Consider the following 20,883-nt stretch of genomic DNA (forward strand, 5'->3'; position numbering starts at 1 on the left):
ATAAGACAGGTGAGTAGAGTAAGAGTGGAAGTGAAAGAAGAAAATAGTGACAGCAAAACAAAGAAAGAGAAAATGAGAGTGTGTGAGAAACATCAGTCTGGAATGTACTGTACAAAACTTGTCTTGTTCGTATTCTGCAGGACTAAATGATTTATTGGGGACAGTATGAAAGCAGAGGAAGATGCCAGTGTTCTTAGCAGAAGAAAGAAAACGTGGACATTTTCGACAATGGGTTAGTGCTCTGTGATGCTCAGTAACTAATCACACTGACAAACTTTAAATTCCAGCTTGGTGATAACATTAGTGCCGGTGTATGCAAAAACCCCACTTCTACAGAGATGTCAAATCTAGCACTATAAAAGACAACAGAAGCCAGAAAATTGGATTATAAGTGATACAAAGTTAACAAAAAATTTATTTGTTATATTTTATTTACTGAATGGTAATGTGATGGAGTTAAATTTAACTGCTGGAAGTCAATTCCTGATCCAAAAAGTGAAAGATAGAAGCACTGTTATCTGACTAAAAGACTATCTGTTCTAGCAACCTCAGAGCGATGGCAGGCCTCTGGGAAGTTACTTTGCTTGGCCAAAAGGTAGTCCAGGACATAATGTCTTTTAACACAGCAACTCGTTTTAATACTTAAGTTTTTGTATTGATGAAACAAACAAGATACAACATGGTAATCTGTGATCCTAAACTGGCAGTAGACTTTTTGTTTTAACTGATTGTACAGTGTAATGGCTGCAGAAAACTGACACCATCCGCGAATCGATTGGTTCCCTACAGACCTCACTTTTACTATGCTATTTGGTTTGCCACCAGGCTGGAGGAGGCATTGTTTCCCCCGGTCGCTATTTTCAGGTAATGGTGGAACAACTGGAATATCTGTGGAAACTCTGCACTACAGAAGAAAAAACATTGTGCTGATGGAGGGGGCAAAGAAGATGATGAAGGAGAGTGATAGAAACTCCATAGAGTGAATGGACGGGCATTCACTCAGTGGAGAGCGCTGGTGTTGTGTCAGAGTCTGTTCCCCCGTTGATATGCGTTTCCCCTTATCAGCAGGACTTGAGACGAGTAAAACACGGCATTCTTTCTACTACATAGGTAAGTAATAAAACCTGCCTACTTATTAACACAACTGGGTGTTTTCCTCTGCCTTTTCATAGCACTGAGTTGGGGTTTCTAGGTCAAATTCAGATTCCTTTGGTTGTTTTTTGCTTCAGACAATAGGCCAGGCAGCTAGTAGCAGCCATGTTGCTAATGCTGTCTTTGTGACAGCAGCGGCAACATTAAAAGCAGAGGGAAATGCTAGGAAGAGGGAATTTTGAAAAGTTGTCTATTTCTGCTTTAAGAGATTCTGGTTGATTTTTCTACCTTATGACAGAGCCAGGTTAGCTGCATGAAGTCTTAGCTTAACTAAGCTAGCCAGCTGCTGGTTTACAATGGTTAGTGTACACGCAAGAGTGGTATCAATCCTCTCATCAAACTCTTGTCAAGAAAGCAAATAAGTGTTGAGCCTTGGCTTTAAACATGTGTTTAGATAGCAAAGAATGTATAAACTAATAATAGTGATACTGATAATAAAAGAATCTGCTGATTTGCTGACTTTCCAGCTCAAACCAGTGAAAGGAGTACAGATACAAATTCAATACAGAAATCTCTAATGTGAAATGACTAGAAACCAATAACCTTGGCAGATATCTAAGAAGGATCATATCACTTATTGTGAGATTTTAAAAAAAAGAGGTTTTCAAGACCTTTAAACATTTCTTTAGTCAATTGGAAACAAAAACAACTTTTGATGAAAGAGAAGTGGTGTTCACAATACTTACAAGATTTTCTATTGAACTTTGGAATTCGCTGATTTTCTTCAGTGTCTCATTGTCCCTCTTGACTTCGTTGATGTACATGGCCAGGTCCTGAGAGACAAGAGCAAACATTCTTTTAGGCTTTAGACTGGAAATCTTTCTGACATCTGTCATATCATTGTAGATTTACAGTCCTTGGAGCCACAGTAGCTGTAGGAATCAATTTACACAGCCTTGGCTTTGGGCACTGTGGAGATATTATGTAATATTCTTTTTAAAGCGAACTCATGAACACACAAACGAGCACAATGTGTAACACAGACCTGCATAGCCTCCAGAGCCTCCTTGAGTTGTTGTCTCTCTGGTCTGTCAGCTGAGTGACTCAAAAGTTCCTGTGGAGGAAGATTATTATAATTATTATTATTATTATAATTATTAGAAAAAATCCTGATGAGATGACTTTAACTAACGCTAGCTTCATCAGAAAAGCTATAAACAACTTGAGACACAAACACACAGTATGCTTTATTGAAATGTATGATCCTATATCAATGTGAGGGGGTTGTTCTGAGAGACGTACAGCATAGCTGCTCTTTACTGTGATTACAGATGTGACACTGACGTGACTGAGAATAAGTTTCAGCCGAGCACCATCGACAACAACATACACGAAAATAAAAGACAGGAGGAAGCCGCAGAGATTGCTTACTAGCCTCCAGGTCTGCCTGTTCTTTATGGTAACAAGATAATGGTAAACGTGTTGTCCCCTGCAAATCATGTTGCCCTTCACATCGCCAATCAATAACAAATATATTACATCGTTTTGATCTGTGATTGTCTGCCTCCTCCAGTGGCTCATTGAGGTGATTTATAAAATGCTGCAGAGCCGTGGTGAGACAAAGTGTGTTTTGTGATAAAGAGAGAAACAAGGCTCAGCAGATCGTTAATAGTTTTTTTGGGTAAATAAAAATGAAACTGTGTCAGCCTCTAACCAGATGGCAAAATTAATCAGTATTCTGCTGAGAATCATTTGTGACACATAACATTTTATTGCTACCACAGTTGCTGGAATTCCCGCTTTGCGTCACATATTTAGACTCTTAAGGACATCTTGGTAGAGTTGTGCATGAATGCTTCTTCTTCTGGACATCATAGTTGTATCCAGATCTAATAACATTATCACCCAGTCAGAGGTGTTCTGACATGCTGCACTTTGTCGATGCTACATTCTGTTGTTGCGGTCATAAGCCTGAAGATATGAGTCAAAGCACACACCAATTTCATTTTGCTTTTGTTGTTGTGATAGTTTCTATGATATTTTCCCATTTGTATCAATTTTAATGTACAGTAGACTGTTAATGGTAGGTTTCGACTGGCCTTGGCACTGGAGAATCTAAAACGAATTCAGCCAGTTCTTAAGGGCATTCATTAGATGTGCTTTTACCTGCTATGATTGATCAAAATGTCAACCTTGAAGACAGTATTTTCCCCTGCATTATAGTTCCTCTTACTTAGTAGCATCACCAGAGGCCCTCACACTGAGGATACTATCCCCCTCAAGTCTTCTACTCAGGTAGCTTGAACAGTCATTAGAGCAGAGACAAGGACTTTATCCCTCAGTGGCTTCCAACCACTAGCAGCACGAGCATAACCACAGCCTGTCCTCATTAGAAAAACAACCATATGGGGTGACTATGCAAGCAGCTTGTTACCACCCACATTTATGTTTCTTGTTAGGCTGTTACCTCTAGTGGCCCGAGAAATGATTACAGCAGCAAAGGAGGAAGTCACATTGATCAGATTATTGGGTAAACCAAACACTGACCTTTCACCCAGGAGATTGCCATTTGCCGTGTCCAGTGTGAACCCAAAAGTTAATCTTGATGTATTTTAACATGCATAATGTAACCTAAATTTAGTAGTTGTAGTTTTAGTTTTGATGCCTAAACCTAACTGCGTGGTGTAAGTGCCTAAATCTAACCAAGCAGTTTAAGTGTGTAGACCTAACCAAGTAGATTTACTAGCATACAGCAGGTCAGATACGCCGGCTGCTGGTACGGTACAACAGTGAAGTTGTTATGAGAACAGTGATTTGGTTTTTGGGTGTTACTCGCAATTGACCTATTGAATCATTTTGGTAAGAGGATATGGTGTACAACCAGGAGGATTGTTCAGCTTTTGGGCCCCATTTCACCTTAATTGAATTTACTTTTATCCAAGTGACCTGCTGACTCAGCAGACCTTTTCAATACCCTGCTCTGTTACTTTCACAGAAGCGAGAGCAGCCACAGTGACAACATGCTGCAGCACAGCCCATAAACTCAACTTTATATGAAAGATATGAGCACGGGTTTATAAAAACACTGCAAATTCATCAAATATTCAAACCTTGCTCGAGGAGAATTACTTATGAGATGACTTTGCTGAATTCACTTTACTTTGAGTGCAGCTACAGTACATAAAAGATGAAGAGAGCGGAGTATTCACACCATGACCGAATAGGGAAACAGTACTGTGATGATATCTATTGAAAATCGACTGAGGATGTGCCCTTAGGCATGACTGGACACACACACAGAAACAGGACTTGTCAGTCTGACGTGCCCCTAGGCCACAGCATACAACAGTGTTTCACCGCAAAGCTGTGGGAAGCAGTGAAATGGGGTGCGTTTAATCTGATTAGTGCACGGTTGATTTGACGTCAATGCCTTGCTGAGAGTCCTGCAGGGGTTCGAATCAAACTAATAGAGAAGTCGCAGCGGCCTCTGTGTAGTCCTGCAATCACCTGACGCAAACACTCGCCTCCATCCCAGTCCATTACGCACCGCATCATAAACTCATATGCTCATCCATAATTGAGATGCAAAGTCAATTAATCATGGGGAATATTACAGTGGCCAGCTTGTTTTATAAATGAATGCCAGGAGGATGGCTCCAGGGAGAAATGTTGGCTGCGATATGAGTGGTCAGACATCGTGCTTAAATACATTTGCATATCAGGTCAGGCTGCATGAGTGCATGTCTGCAATGAATGATTATCGCTACCAGTAGCTTATTAAGGCTTACCAATAGTTCAAAACACCTAAGGAATTGAGTTTGAAAGCTACAAGTGCACATGTGAGGCAGAAATGTCTTACATCCTACGTTCTTATTTGATAAAATACTCAAAACGATTGGTCACTGACATTGTTGTCAAATCATTTTCTATCAATTAACTAAGTTATTAACCTGATGCAATACCAGCGGAAACCAACTGAAAAACTAGAAACTTCGATCTTCTAAAATGAGATATAGGCAAAAAGAAAAAATGTTTTTCATAACTCCTTCAGCCTCGAATTTGAAGTAAGACTCTAACTGTCATGCCAAACACCAGAAAGTTAGTATATATTCTGCTGATAAACACTGGGCCAAAGCCAAAAATCTTTGGCTGAATAACCTTGAGTTGCTTTTTATGATAAAAATCTCAAATATCCCACACACACAAGGCAGAGCAACACCAAAGGCCACAATAAATAAAAACCACACATGAAACAAAGCAGAGGGACCAAAGCAGACACACAAGACAAGCTGTATGAGTTTAAATGCCAAGCAGCGGTGTCACTACAGTGACTTTTTGAAGTTGCAAAGAGCAAGTAACAGTTTCCAAAAGGACAAAACAGTTGGTCCCCAAATTGCTGGTGAACCGATCACAAAAACAACACAGGCAATTTCACGTGGCAAGGCTCAAAGCCTGGAAAACTGTGACAGAAAAGGAGGAAAAAAAACAGAGGAACAACTGTCACCAGTCAAATATCACTGACAGGAAATGACAGACTAGATGCAGGATAGTTGTTAAGCATCAGCCGAAATTACAGCAGAGATGAATCATCATCTCTATGATAAAATCTCATCAAAATAAGAGTCTCACAATGCAGCCTGCTATTCAAGGACTGTTTGAGTCTACATCTAACAAACAAAAATGTATATTTGGCGTGTGAAGAAGAAAACCTCGACCTTCTGGTTACATTTCTTTTTTTTACTTTCCTACATTTTGAAATGTTCACATTTTGACAAAGCCACCAATGCTTTTAACCCACACAGTGTTGGACTAAGTTCAAATCCTTTACTAAGTAAAAGTATTAATATCAAATACTCCTGCATTAAAAACTGTGCTTAAGTAAAAGTATGCAACTAAGTATGCAAACTGTACTTAAAGTATCAAAAGTAAAATAACTCATACTGGAGTAAAATGTTTCCTGTCAGTGTAGATGTTTATGGGTGAGCACATTTTTACTCCTTTATACACTGTTGAGTAATTTCATCAATTCAGCAATGCATCCTTTTCTATAAGATCATCATTATGTTTATAGAGTCACTGTCCTGTGAGAACAACATATCTCTGAAAGGTCAATTTTTCATGAGCTCAGAAAAACAGCCCTCTTTTCAGGTTTGTGACTCATTTTCTAAACCCATAAGGGAACCTTCAATTTATCAGAAACATTCAAAATAATCAAAAAATTAAGTAACAAAAGCTATAAGACAAATATATTGTATTAAAAGTATAACATTTGTTTCTGAGATGAAGTGGAGTAGAGGTATAAAGTTGAATAAAATGAAAACACTGAAGTGAAGTACAAGTACCTCAGATTCATACTTAAGAACAGTACTTAGTTACATTCAACCACTAAACCCACAAACATATTAAAGGACCTACTGTATAATACGTGTAGTCCTCTAAGGACCTTCATACTGTGTTTAAATGTCACCCTTCCTGACACTGTGTCAGGTAGAAAATCATAGCTTGTGTATTTTAAACAGAACATCTGTTCATGTTAATCTCAAAGTGCTGCATTTGCTTTATGGACACAGACGGAGGCAGCTGTCTTATTTTTGGACATTACACTCTGAAGAGTCTGTATATTTCCCCAGAAGTGCAAGAGTCTATAAAAACCGGGATGGAAATTGACAATCATTGCTTTACCAATAAATCACTGAATACGCCACTTCTGGTGGAGCTTTACAGTCTATGGCGGAGTGGGTATTACTGGAGGAGAAGTTTGAGAAGTTGATATCATAATACTTCGTTGTCACAGTGAAACTTGGCCTGTGTAACTGCTGTGAATCCAAGCTGATTGCAGCTTCCTCCTCGAACAAGCAAGCTGCAAACTATTCAGAGCCACCTTTCAAACCTACAGTGTGTGAGTGTTTGACATTTAAAAAATGTAAAGTAAAGAGTGAAAAAGCAATTTCTGTTCTTTTCAAGCGATAAAGACCTCCTTTCTTTAAAACCAAGGAATTTTTTTTGCTTTTTGCTTGATTTTTTGTTTTGCTTTCTGTTCCCTTAAGCAGCTAGCTGTGTCACTCTCTCACTGTCCCCTCTCTAAAGCTTTGCCCTCCTCCTCTCTGTTCATTCAGGCTCTTTTCTGCTGGACCACGGGCCCTGGGGAACATCTCCCTCTCCTGGTTCCCATATTGACGGATCTGGATCATCATACCGTGGGCTCCGATGGATCATTGCTCTCCTCTGTTTTACTATCTCCTTATATCTGTTCTTTTGTAAATTTGATGCCTCTTCATTCTGATGTTTTCTTTTTTTATTGCCAATTATCTTGTGTGGCCTGCCCTCTTCCCTCCTCTGTGGCTCTTCCTGAGGTTTCTTCCATCTTTTTTTCCCCCTGTTAAAAGGTTGTTTTTTTTCTCAATATGGCAAGTTTTTCCTCACTCAAATCGAGGGTCTAAGGACAGAAGATAAAGCCCGCTGAGGCAATGTGATTGTGATTTTGGGCTATATAAATAAAAATCGATTGATTTGATGACATTGAAAGAGCTGTAGAGCATTCGAAGATGGGCTCAATCTGTTATGAAAGCCAATTCTAGTCCTATTTAGGCTATACTTTGATATATTAGTTGTTTCCTTTACTTTATCTTCTCTCTGTTGGACTAAATGTTGACAAAATGACTGTACTGCAGTTGTGAGACGCCTTGTACCTTCAGTAGTAGGTGGTACTTCAGCACCCTCTGCATGGGAACCACCAGAAGATCCTGCAGCTTGAACTTCCCCTCCTGCACCTTCATAGTACATTCCTGTGGAACAACGACACAAGCACAGGGGCCAATTATCACAAGTTGCATAACGCAGCATTGCACATTTCCTACTAACAAGCATCAATTCACGGCTCAATAATTCATTGTGTCTTGTTGCATTGCTGTGATTGCTTCCACACATTCACGGGGGCATTCCATTAGCAACAACGAGGCCAGTTGATTCTTCGGGGGCACAAAAGCCCCGGTCGAGGGAGAGCTACCCCGCATGCTGACTGGGAAATTCTTCCGACTAATGAATACATTTCTATAAACTGCACTGGCTCCATAAGAAACTTTCTTTTGTGAGCAGCATCCTATAAGATTCCCTCACAGTGGTTTGTGTAGGCGTCTTTATTCAATTTCTATAACCGCGCAGTGACGAGGACAGCTTATCCCTCTTTAAAAACAAGGACAGTACGAAGCTGTTTCACCCTGTTACAAAGCTCTTCTATTTTGAGAGAAAGTATCTGTGCGTCAACTACCCGGGCTGTAATCACCTCTTTCTGTCTTTTTTTTTGCCAACAGCCCCGAGAGCCATTCCTCTGGCCATTACTCCCACTGTTACAGGAGTGTTGGCGTTCTTCTATAATCAGTTCAGATTCTTGTAAAGAATCCTGGAGGAGAGGGGATCAGAGATATAGTAGTGCACAAAGGAGGAGGTCTTGCAGCCGAAATAGACTCCAACTATCACCCGGATTTGTATCGTAAACTTTTGTAAATGTCTTTAAAAACTAAAAATAAATTTAGAAAGGCAACTACATGACAAACAGGAAGTTACCCAACTAAACTGCTTGAAGGCAGCCACTACAAATCCTCTCTACACTTAACTTGAGTATATAAATCGGGTACTGCTAAATGATGTTCATTAGAACAGAATATCATAAATTAAACAGCTTTGAGGTTGCATTTGCAAATTACATTATTTGCCTCTCTGATTTCATCACAATCTGTCCACAAAAATGCCACATTTGGACCACATTTATTAATTTATTTAAACCATTAATTAGTCAATGTCGTCTTGCATTTAACAGTGAATTGTGTAGTGATATTTATCTAATATTTGTTTGGTAAATTTGCATAATTGCTTATGAAACAAGGTTGCGTGTCATGGTTTTGGTTTTTGGTTAGTCATTTCCTGTTTTATTTTGTAGATTCACCCTCATGTGTCCCTTGTGTATTAGGTTTATTTCCCTCTTTGTCGCTACGCCTGCGTCTCCTGCTTCTCTTGTGTTCCTGTGCCTGTTCCCCCGGTCCTTGTATGTCGTCTGTCTTCCCGCTTTGTTCTCTGTAGCTTCTGGTTTGTTTTCAGTTTTGTTTTTCTCTTTAGTCTTTTTTCCTTGGACTTTCCTTTGCTTGCCTTTTGTTGTTTGGATTTTTGACTGTGTATATCAGCTCATCATGAAAGCTTGCTTTTTGTTAGATCTTCCTGCCGGCCTCTGTGTCTGCATTTAGGTCCTCACCATATTTGCAAACCAAAACATTGAACTATTTTAGAAGGCAGCAGTCTTGTTGAAATTTTTCTTTTGTTTTGAAACCACACAGAGCTCTACTGCATTGCTAACTGTGACATCAGCCTTTTATTGTTAAATAGTCAGCAATTTTTAAAACTTTTATCAGAATCTGATGGTTTGGAAGAGTCTGCAGAGTGCAGCATTTTTTCTTTTCACCTAGAAAACATATCAAATATCAAAACTGACTATAAATATTAAGCTTACTATTATACAGTACATGACACAGGGTCAAATCAAATAATCACATTTGAGAAGCTTGAACTGGTAAATGTTTATCACTTTTGCACAGTAAAACAAGTAACAAGATAATCAACTATCAAAAACAGCTGCCAATAGGGGCATCATGGTAGAGCATGCATCCCATGTATGGAAGCCTGTCTGACTCTCCACGCTGTCCTACCAAAATAAAGGCTAAAAGCCAAAAACCTATCTTGAAAAATAAAAGTTGTTTATGAATTTTCTCCTGACCAATAAATGGCTTCAGCTCTAATGGCTGCCACATACTGTATCTGAATAGGCTGATGACATGATGTCCACTTAGGTGCTTTTGATTATTATTTTGCCTAGTCTGTTATTACACTTGGGTACAACAGATGATGCATTCTGTTTAAGGTGCTGCAAACACTTTTTTGTGTGTTTTGTGGCTTTTTTTTACCATCAGGTGTTACTCTGAGTCAACCCCTCAGCTAATAGCACTTAAAAAAATCCAAATGATCCCTTTAAGGGTTCCATATCACAGGTTTTTAGTCAAGTATTTCCATAAACAGCCAGACGTGCTAAACCTTACCTGTTCACTCATTTTTATTCACTCTGAAACAGAAGCTACACTGTGTTTTTCACTAAAATGCATTAATTCCATGGATTGTCTTCTGCTAGGGGTGTGAGTGTTGAAGGACATTACCTCTACTTTGATCTTGACGTCCTCTCTCGTTGCTATCAACTCATCCAGTGTCTTCTGGGCGTTCTCCATGTGGCTGCAGTACTGACCATAGATCAACAACCTGGTGAGGGACACAAAGCAACGACAGCTGTTAATCTCAATACACTGTCACAGCATGCCGTCCTACATGGGACACAGAGAGGAAATTACACATTTCGACAAAGAAAAATCTTCTGGTAATTGTAGATAAATGCGGAACCATGGCTTCCTCTGCCCCCAAAAGATCTTCTACATCTCAAATTGGTCTCACCTCATCTATCAATCAAAAGTATTGAAAAGCTGAAAGAAGAACAACCACGGTCCTTCGCTTGCTGATTACATTCAATTTTCACACTATTAACTACATTCACTCCCACAAGGCCGTCTGCAGCTCAACATTTTACATATGTTCCAGCTCCAAACGATGACACATTAATGTCATAGAAAAAAGACAAACCTACAGCTGAGATTTTATGTCAGACATTTTCTGCTTCTTCTCTGTGAGTATGGGAGCATTTGAAGACATGTGGGCTAATGAAACCTGCTCAAAGCCTATGGTGAAAATCAAAAAATGAGAACTAATGAGGCTCTTGGTAATTTTCAAAATGTTGGAAATGTGTCATGTCTTTGTAAAAACATAGAGACAAAGGAGATTGCTGTTAGAGTCCACAATTAGCTGTGAACTGATTCATGTCTTGGAGCCTTTGGGCAGCGTACAGTGCAATAATGTGAAGATTGATAACACAGTTTGAGAGGTCAGCCTTAGAGTCATTTGGCACTATGGGGGGCAGATAAATTAATATGTGAATACATGTATTATGATGAGGAATATATGTGAATATCATGAATAAGTAATGACCGGATTCTGATCCCCAGGCAATATTTGGAGGGGCGGCATCCTCTTGCCAATAAACTGTAATCACAGAGCTCTAATGAAAGACATTGCTTTATATCAGCTACTTCGCAGAGCTGCTCTTATCAGCATGTGAGGGGGAAAAAAATCTCTTAATTTCGGGCAGCGAGGATATGAGAGCTGTGTTCATTAGATATTACAATGGGACCCTGACACAGATCTGTGGGTTCAGCTGGGAGGAAGTTCAAAGTCATCTTGCCTGGAGGATGCCACTGCACGTGGCACACATTTTCATCTCGCACACTCACTGAGTCAAAGTAGGGCATTGGCACGCCTGGTATATGGCGAGACCCCCTCCCACCCCCACTCCCCCATTGAGTTGGCACTCTGGTCTCTTAATCTGAATCTTGAGTGGGGCGAGGCGGTGCAGAGAGCTGGCACACTGAAGTCTAATCAAGCCTCTGATAGATCTGTGATGCAGACAAGAGCAGCACTGCAAACAAACCAACCAGGGGAGGTTTATATGATGGAGCAGTGGTGGAACAACAGGGGATTAAGCTACAACATGATTTTTGACGTATTTTCACTTCATGGCTTTATGCTTCCAGAAGCGGTTTCCTGCTGGAGGACGACACAGTTCACTGTAGTTACAATAAAGGTCCTCTAGTGACAAGCACAGCTCCAAAATCACAGCACAGCTTATGTATGATAACTCTTTTTTCATGATGTTATTTCATACATCTAATTAATCTGATCTAATCTGCATGGTTGATGCTGTCATATCTCATTAATAGACTTAATTTACCTGTTGGGCCACTGACTAAAGAAAATGACAACTTGAGTTTATCCCAAACTAGCAGTTAGTCTGAGATGTCACTTTTGGGTAGGTATCAAAGATGCTAGCTATATATCTTTAACCATTACAGTTATGACTGAAAACTGAAATTGACAACAGAAAAAAAAAGTTTGTGGTGTCACATTCATTATCTCCACAATACAAATTAAGTGGCAGTTGCCCACCCAGAAGTGGCTGTTGATGTTCGTGCGATGTCATGCTGATTTAGTCTATTAGAGCTGCGCCAATTAGTGGATTTATCAGTGAGTCAATCGGGGAAAAAAAACAGCAACCAGTTTCATAATTGATGAATAATTTCATTTTTCATGCAAAAATGTCACATGTCAAATGTCTGTGCGTTAAGATAGTCAGTGAAGTATATTTAGGTTTTGGACTGTTGACAGGTCAGCATTTATTATAATCCAGTAATTGACACAGTTGTCACTGTTCAGTAGAAATTGTGTTGCTTTAAAGTGGAAACAGACAACCACCCTAGCTGTATCGCTTTCTCTTTCCCCTCAGAGTCACAAAACAAACAACAACACAGGACAGAATTTGAGTTTATCCATTCATTCAGTCCATCATGGAGACATGACAGTAGATAAAAAAAAAATTGTGCCAGTCAGCCTTCATTTTCCTGGGATATTTAGTGCCCAGTAGCAGATAAATTGCAAGATGAATGCAAGGTTTATAGGGAACCAAACTAATCGCTGATGGTGTCATTATTCTATACTTGTTATATTGTGCAATCAATATTGCCACATGCAATGACACTTCTTCATCTAAATAGATTCTTAAATGATTACAGCTCGACTCCAGCGCACTAGAACAAACTGAATCTCCATTATCAATACAAAAACATCTGTTTCTGTAAAACTGTGATTCAGTGTCATACTTTTCCAGTGGTGAAACTGAAACTGAACCAAAACCCTCATTTTGAAAGCAGTTTTTCTGTCAAACCCATTCATCAGTCAATCATCCTCTGCTGCTCGGAGCTGCACTACTGATCACTGGAGCTTCACTGGAGCCGCCAAGGAGGAGTTTTGACTGCAGCCCTCCTGCAGTGAGGCTCCTACCCTGGTTAAACTGGCCCTGGGCTAACAAGCCCCTGATTAAGACTTGATCTACACTTGGGGAGACAGCTCCCCTCAACTCCCACCCCTTAAGGACGACAAAGTGATTGAGATTAATGGGTCCTTGATCAATTATAAAACGGCAGGCGGACTGTGCAGTGTTGGGGGTATCCAGAGGCACCCATCATATACTAAGTTAACAAGACACAATGTGACATGAAGGTCTTCTTTAAAGAAGCTGCCATATGACAGGAATGCAAAGGGCTCAAGCTTCTGGCGTGAGAATGTGGGACTCATAGCAGCGTAGGAGTTTAAGTGATGTAACCTATGACTGTCAGTCACGAGTAGCACAGATGAAAGAAATATTTTAAAAGAGAGATATTGAAGAAAACATGTTAAGAATTACTAAATCAGTCTATCAGGAACCATGGCAGTGTCCTCACGGCCTGAGTTAAGAGGCTCCTCTTGAGCCTCTGTTCTCGCCCTATGACTGCGATCACACTTTCTGCAACAGTTCAAAAAAGGCAAACCGGTGGGTTAAATCCTGTCTGATTCTATCTTCATTGGTCCTGCACCACTGTGTCACAAGTCTGTCTTGTGAGCTCATAGTGCACCTACTGTGGTACATTCGGCCATACCAGGCATGGCTGTTTCCTGATAATAAACTTTGCACAGTGCAGGTAAGGAATATTTTGAGCATCTGTTGGGACATCCTGAATTTTGGAAGCCAACAGAGGTGATGAAGGCACTGCAATGCCCTTTTTGTTCAGAGTGTTTGCATGGACAGACCATGTCAAGTCCTTGGTGAAGGCCCACCTCGTGTTTTTCTCTGAGAATGCCATTTCTTCTCCTACTGAGGTGTTCATCGCATGGGCCTGTAGACTAACGCTACTTGCATGCTTAGAAATGGTTTAGCTCATCTGCCAGAGAGGCATCAGAATCCGACTGCTGGAATTGGGACTCCACTTTGTCCCTGTACCGCCTCATAGCTTACCTAACCCCTCTCTGCATGTCTTGGGATGCTCTTGTTTACCTCGACATTCCCAGAAGCCAGCCCTGAGTTGCATGAAGCGGTTTGCCCCTGTCCGCCCAGGGTTTCTGAGTAGGGAATGTTTTAACCGTGACTGCAGGCAGAGCTGTCCACCAATTTACAGATAAGCAGCTACTTCTGACAAATTATCTTCCTAAAAGGACTTGTCTTGTCTGAAGGCTAGATATAATGAATTTTGTTTGCATGCTTGTTTATATTCATAAGTGTGTGGCCTTAATACGGGAAATTTCCTAAAAGGAAGAGTTTATTTCACAGTAATGGGTAGATGAATGAATATGATTAAGCCAGTGATTTGTTTGCTCATCTGGCTGAGTTTAAAAGAAGGCCATCCTTTAGTGTGTGTGTGTGTGCGCGCGTGCGTGTGTGTGCGTGTGTGTGTGTGTTTTCCCACTTGTGAATACATGTCTTTTTAAGTCTACTACCGTGCGCCTGGAGCCAACAGCTCATTCTCCACTTCCTGAGGGCTCACTCAAGGGGGCTCAGGTTTCCACTTGCAGTAAGCAAACCCCTGTCCAACCGAATAGCCAGCACCACAACACTGTTATAGGTATGCCTTATTGCCTCTTAAGCCTCCTAAATGTTTTGGTTTTACAGCATATTCATTATAATTCAGTTCCAGTGCTCCAATTAACCTCATTTCTAGCAGCAGCGGACACCTGTTTCATGCAAACAAGCCCACTGTACACTACCTGTTCAGCATTAATGGCAGGCATAGAAAGTTAGCGACCAGCTGGTGAGGAAAGTGGAGCATTTAGCAGCTAAAGGGCCAGTTGTAGAGTAAATTGGACTTACATCCATCCACTGCAAGCACACACAGGCGTTGACCGGGCCTCCAACTTCCCCAGATCTCAATCTGATTGACCATCTGTGGTCCGATCCATGGTGGCCCCACCCCCCAACATACAGGACCCAAAGGATCCACTACAAATGTCCCGTTGCCAGACACAACAGGTCACCCCCAGAAGTCTTATGACCATGCCTTGACGGTTCAGCGCTGTTCTGGCTTTACAAGGGGAACCCACACAACATTTAGTAGGGGGTTTTAATGTAGTGGCTGATCGGTGTAAGGTGCATTTAACAAGCGAATACAATCCAAAAATTGTATGCAAGAACATCAGCTTCATCGAATACGGTAACAGTTTCAAGTGCTACGATTAGAAACAATAAGAGATAGAGTTTTTGTATTTATTGGCCAAGGTGCTGAACAGATGTGTTTTCAGTTTGTGACGAGAGATGAGTAGCATTTCCGCTGTCCTGATTTCAGTGGGGAGCTCATTCTACCATTGTGGATTCAAGACAGCAAAATTAATTTTGTCGAGATTAGCTGGAACCCTCTCTGTAGTGAGGGAGTAACAAGCCATTTGGCAGTAGCAGAGTGGAGTGAATAGTCTGGGTGTATGGTTTGACCATGTCCTGGATATAGGATGGGCTTTTGGGACTTTAATTTAAGAAAAGATACAATACTATCACGGCAGTTATTTTCTTCTGAACATTCATTTAAAAGGATAAGTCCAGTGCCACTGTATCCCTGCTATCTTCTTATCAGATTAGTTGTGTGTTCAGCATGTTAGAAGGGTGAGGAGTAAAGCCCCGTGTGTATGTAAAATAAAACAGTTTCTGTCATCTCTTTCATGCACCACAATATTGCTTATGCAACTAGTCAAACAATAACTGAATCTTCAGACGCGGCATTGTGTGGAAACAAGTTATACATATTTTACACATTTAATAACAGCCTTTCATATGAGACTTGAGAGGCCAGTCAGAGGCTTTGTCCTCTTCACTGAGACAGGCAGTGAAACAAAAGGCCTAATGACACACAAACACACTGCTGCATGTATCCACTCTTGGCTCAGTCATCCATAATTAGTCCGTGACACGGTTATAAGCACACTCCTTACTTGACAACTACGTGTGGACACATCGCTGTGGGAGGGAACCAGTCATCATTTCCTGTTTTCTGCTTGTAGCTCAGCTCTAAAATAGTCTATTGCATACAACCCAGGCATTTGAAACCCCATATTAGCATTTTCCCAAATAACTGCAGTAACCTTGAACATCTCAAAAGCTTCAGAAGGAGAGCGCTGTCTGTTCTGATGTATTTATTGTGTTTATTGTAATGTGTTATGCCTTCTTTGACTTCTTAAGTTTTTATGCTAAAGGAGACAGCAAAGGCAAAGTTGTCCCAGTCTGTATCCTTGAGGTCCAACAAAAGTGCTAAATGCATTTCCTTCCTCAAAGAACATCTGCAAAACCGATTTTAAAAGTATTTAAATTCCTGTATTGTTCAGATTCATGTTTACAAGCTTTCACTTGTCTCTCCTGCTTTTACTGATGTCATGCATGTTTAAGTTTTAACTAGTAGCTGGCAAATAAAAGCTGACATTTTTGTATCAGGGAAAGGAAAAGCAGTACAGAAACCTCCAAACAGCAGAGTTGTTAGAGACAGTTTTCCTTTGGGTAAGAGAGTTTGGCGATGCAGTGAAAACTTGCTGTTTATATTCTCTTCAGTGACGGTGATATTGCCCCGCTGTGGTGGCCTGTTTCATAATGAGGATGCTGTCGTGCATGTTATTTCACAGAAAATGCAATTTTGAGTAACTGCGCCCTGGGCCTTCACCCCCACCCTCGTGGAGCCCTGCGAGCCGAGCCAGGCGACTGAGGAAATCTCCAAGCAAACCAGAAGTGACAGGCTGTGGAGCCGGCTAATATTCTCTGACACATGGCATTGGGACCCCCTCACCTCCACTCAGCATATCCAGCACACAGCAAATGGAGTAGAACATAGAGCAAAGACCTCCAATAAAGAGGCTCATAGTGCGGCCATGATTAGGCACTGCGAGGATATCAGGCAGCCAGATTACTCCGGAAATGAGTTGGGGAATGTCGTAAATGAGGATATCAACAAGAGGGTACTTAGGTGCCCATTTAGTTTATAGAGCTCCCTCTTAGCACACTTTTTCCATTGAGCCCGGCTCTGGCTGTTTAAGAATTGAGAAGTGGTCGAGATAAACCGGTGACATTTTCAGCGTGGCATTCAGTTCAATGACAAATAGAACAAAAACAAAAAAAAGAAAAGCTTTTCATCTTTTGCACCGACGTGTGCAAAAAAAAACATACAAGCACATTGTTGTAAAGGTCACAGGGACTTACAAGCATAGATAACCAAATTAATTATGCACAGCCAGGTCCTCAGGAAAATCGCCAAGATGCCTGATGAGAGCCGTGCTGTGTGAGTCCAAATCCCCCGGTCACTGGCGCTTATCGCCACAGTCAGACAAGGCGGCCAAGTGGCTCATAATGAGACAGGTATATATGTCAATCACATGCAGCCTGTGACGCACAGCATCTGCAAATCTAATGAACCATTTTCTCAAAATAACCCTGGGCTGTATTTCAGAGAATGTCGCTAAAGGTAAATATTAACAATGAACTGAATGTCATACACAGATTTGTTTATGAATAGAGAGTAAGTCTGTCAGAGATAGAAGGTTAAAATCCATAAAAAAAACAACCAGGTAGACAATGTGTACAGTCATTTTCAAGGTTTGTGGCCCATAGTTCCAATTAATGGAACTCTCAATGCAACAGTACACAATGATTTTTTAGTTTAGTGTGCTTCCCACCTTTTGCCAACAGATTCAAAGTTTTATTTTTACATGACAATGTCTCAGTCCACAAAGCGAACTCCATAAAGAAATGTTTTTCACAGTTTGGCTGAATGGGAACAAATCCCTGCAGTAGGAATGGCATGATGAGAACATTTCATGCAACAATTATCTCAGCCAAAATAATTGTGATTCACAATATCGTCCTGCTAAACATCTACCGACAGCCTACTTACGAAGGATACTAAAGGACAACCCAGCCAGTCTGTTCACCCTGCTGCCATCTGGCAAAAGATACAGAAGTATCTGCTGCCATACCACCAGACAACAGAGCAATATACATTATCATGTAGCGTGAAGGGACTTGGACACAAATTTCATTCTACAACCCTTATGTTGTAAAATGACTCACAAATTAACCTTAACCTAAGTCTTAAAATGGCACTAAAACATACTGCAATCACTTTACCTTACAATTTATGTTAATAAACAATGATTTAAAAAACAATTTGATGGCATCACATAGCACCTCATCTCCCCGTTGTTCTTTAGATTGGACTCTCTAATACGTGAACATAGGGGATTTCAGTTTTTTGTGGGGGATACAGTGGGCAAGCAGAGTTATCATCCATTGTTTATTTTTTTAAGTTTTTTGTTTATTTTTAGTTGTGATCTGCAATAAAATGTAATATTCCTGACCTGGCCGCCAGTTTTCAAAATCTGGAAACTTCTTTCCAGAGGATACTTATTGTGTATGTTTAATGCCCACCCAAATTGACGTGTCTAACAACAATGTAGGGGACACAGAGTACTTTTGGCCATAAACAAACAAAAAAATTAACCAGCAAAACTAAATCATGCATTACATTGGACAAAAAAAGCTACCACAAATACAAAGGAGTAGCTTAGCTTTACTTCATGTTTGGATGACATGTTATTATGGAATTATTTGTGGTGATTTTAACTTCAACAAGGCAATTATTTTAAACCAGTTTAACCATCTTTTTTTTGTACACCAGCCAAAAAAACCCAACTAAAATCCCAATCATCAAAACAAGGTTGAATCCACTCAATCAACAACGTAAGTGTACTGTATATAACTATATATTTCCCTGTTTTTCTCTCTCCACATGCATCTTCTCAGCCTTCATAGGGACCTTTGGCCTGCCGGACAATATCTGGGATCGCGTGCAAATGAAAATTACCAACCACTGCTCAATCAGATCAGGGAGTCAGATGAGCTAAAACCAGGAAGGAGATACAGTAGGAGTGTGTGCATGCGTGTGGGAGACAGAGGGAGAGAGTATGTGCCTGCCTCTATCTATTAGAAGAAAAAGAGTCTGTAGTGTCACACTAACTTTGTGTAACACGGCCCTCTAGGCTGAAGGAAGAGGCCTGCGATGAGCCTATTACCTATGCAAACTGACTGTCGCCCAGAGAAATACTGTGACTGCCAGTTTCAGGTCGGACGGAAGGAGAGGACGGGGGAAAAAAATATGTGTGCTATCAGGATCACTGTGCAGAGGAATATAATAAGTACTTATTTATGCAAGAACAGGTACAGTGTGTGTGACTCACTCTTGCAGTAATGGCTGTATCATTCGAGAAGTGTGTTATATCCATGGCTGTGTATGGAATCATGGCCAGGGCCAGAACCTATCATCACCATCATTACCATTACCTATGAAGCAGCCGCACTCCACTCAGCAGGGAGGCAAATCACTGCTCCCCTCAGGGATGCAAATTATCCAAACGTTGCTCAGCAGCTGGCCACGGCAGAGATCCATCTGAGAGAAAATCCTTTTTAGCTAATAAAACTCAGCCTGTTCGCAGCGTTTTCTCCTCCCTACATCACAGAAATCTGCTTTTTATCAAGCCACTTCTGTCGATATCAGGGTCTGAAAATATTACTTTCCAAAAGCAAGTGAAGCAATCCATCCATGGAGCAAGAACACTTCAACTTGTTTCCAATAAAATGTACTTTTTTCAATATTCTTTTGTATCTTGAAACAGTACAGATAAGAAAACGACACCTGATTTTAGCAAACGCTTGAAACAAGCTGATTTGCAGGAGCAGTGTGAATTATTCTTGGTGAACTGGAGAATATAAAGCTTGAAAATTATATTACTGACACAATTTACTGGGTGTGAAAGAAGAATGCATGTAAAACTGGGAGAACCTGAGTTAAGTTTATATATATACGGAGCACACTGTACAACCAAGAGAATGATGTGTTAGTGTAAGAGGAGAGAGACAACAGTGCAGGAACATTACTGACTATCTAAAGCAGTCTTGAGTGGATTTACTCTGATCGTTTTAGTTGAATGGGGAACAATTGGTTTTTAATGCTCTCTCAGCTTTTTCCTCTAACATGCTTTGTTCTAATTGACTTATTCTTTGAACGCTAATCTCAGCAATCCTCTGACTGATCTGTGGATACTTAACTTGATGCAGCCTCCTGAATCTGAAGGGGCAGAAGCCTCTCCTCAAATACAAGTGGATAATCCAACATGTGCATGTGTATAGACCGACGACATGTACACATTTAGGTTACTTGCCTTTCCTTGAAGTCGAGGAAGATCTTGCCCAGGCCACTTCCTCCACTCACCATGTTCAGGTCGATGGCTCGCAGGAGGGCAAAGTGGACTTTGATTACATCCTGAGTGAACATCAGAGTAAACGTTAGAATCGACAAACCCTTATGCATGTTCCTTCCTTTATACACAGTTACATGTGCATATAGATACATTTATATGTACTGTAGATGTGAGTGTGCAGTGGCAGTACTCATCCCAAAATGTTCAGTACAGGACATTCCTTATGGTAGCCTTTGATTCAAATCATTACAGTCTTCTTTGTAAATGCAGTGTAATTATGAGCTACACACTACTGATTAGAGGGATAGTTCACAAATCAGAAGTATACATTTTTCCTCTAACTCTGACCTGAAGTGCTGTTTATCCATCTCGATTGTTTGGGTGTGAGTTGCAGAGTTTTGGAGATCTGGTTTCTCTCGAGTATAATGGAACTACATGGCACTATTTCCTTTCTGTATCACTGCACAAAAGGAAGACTGCATCTCCTCCTGGACAAGAGGCTAGCTAACTAAGCTAAATAAGCCAGCTAATGCCTCTCGACCATGAGCAGATGCATGC

The 20,883-nt window shown here is 40.6% G+C and overlaps 1 protein-coding gene across 1 annotated transcript in view; it reads right to left on the minus strand.

The window, feature by feature from the left end:
• Nucleotides 1-20,883, minus strand: part of vav2 (vav 2 guanine nucleotide exchange factor) — a 241,752-nt gene that overhangs the window by 21,445 nt on the left and 199,424 nt on the right. Inside the window, exons 8-12 of the mRNA XM_073478376.1 lie at nt 20,287-20,387; nt 10,290-10,389; nt 7,782-7,877; nt 2,138-2,206; nt 1,839-1,925 (exon numbers count right to left, since the gene is read on the minus strand). Coding sequence (XP_073334477.1) covers nt 1,839-1,925; nt 2,138-2,206; nt 7,782-7,877; nt 10,290-10,389; nt 20,287-20,387 — 453 coding nt within the window. The remainder of the gene's footprint in view (nt 1-1,838; nt 1,926-2,137; nt 2,207-7,781; nt 7,878-10,289; nt 10,390-20,286; nt 20,388-20,883) is intronic.

Source organism: Pagrus major, chromosome 12 (genome assembly GCF_040436345.1).
Source record: "Pagrus major chromosome 12, Pma_NU_1.0".
In the NCBI taxonomy this organism is placed as follows: domain Eukaryota; kingdom Metazoa; phylum Chordata; class Actinopteri; order Spariformes; family Sparidae; genus Pagrus; species Pagrus major.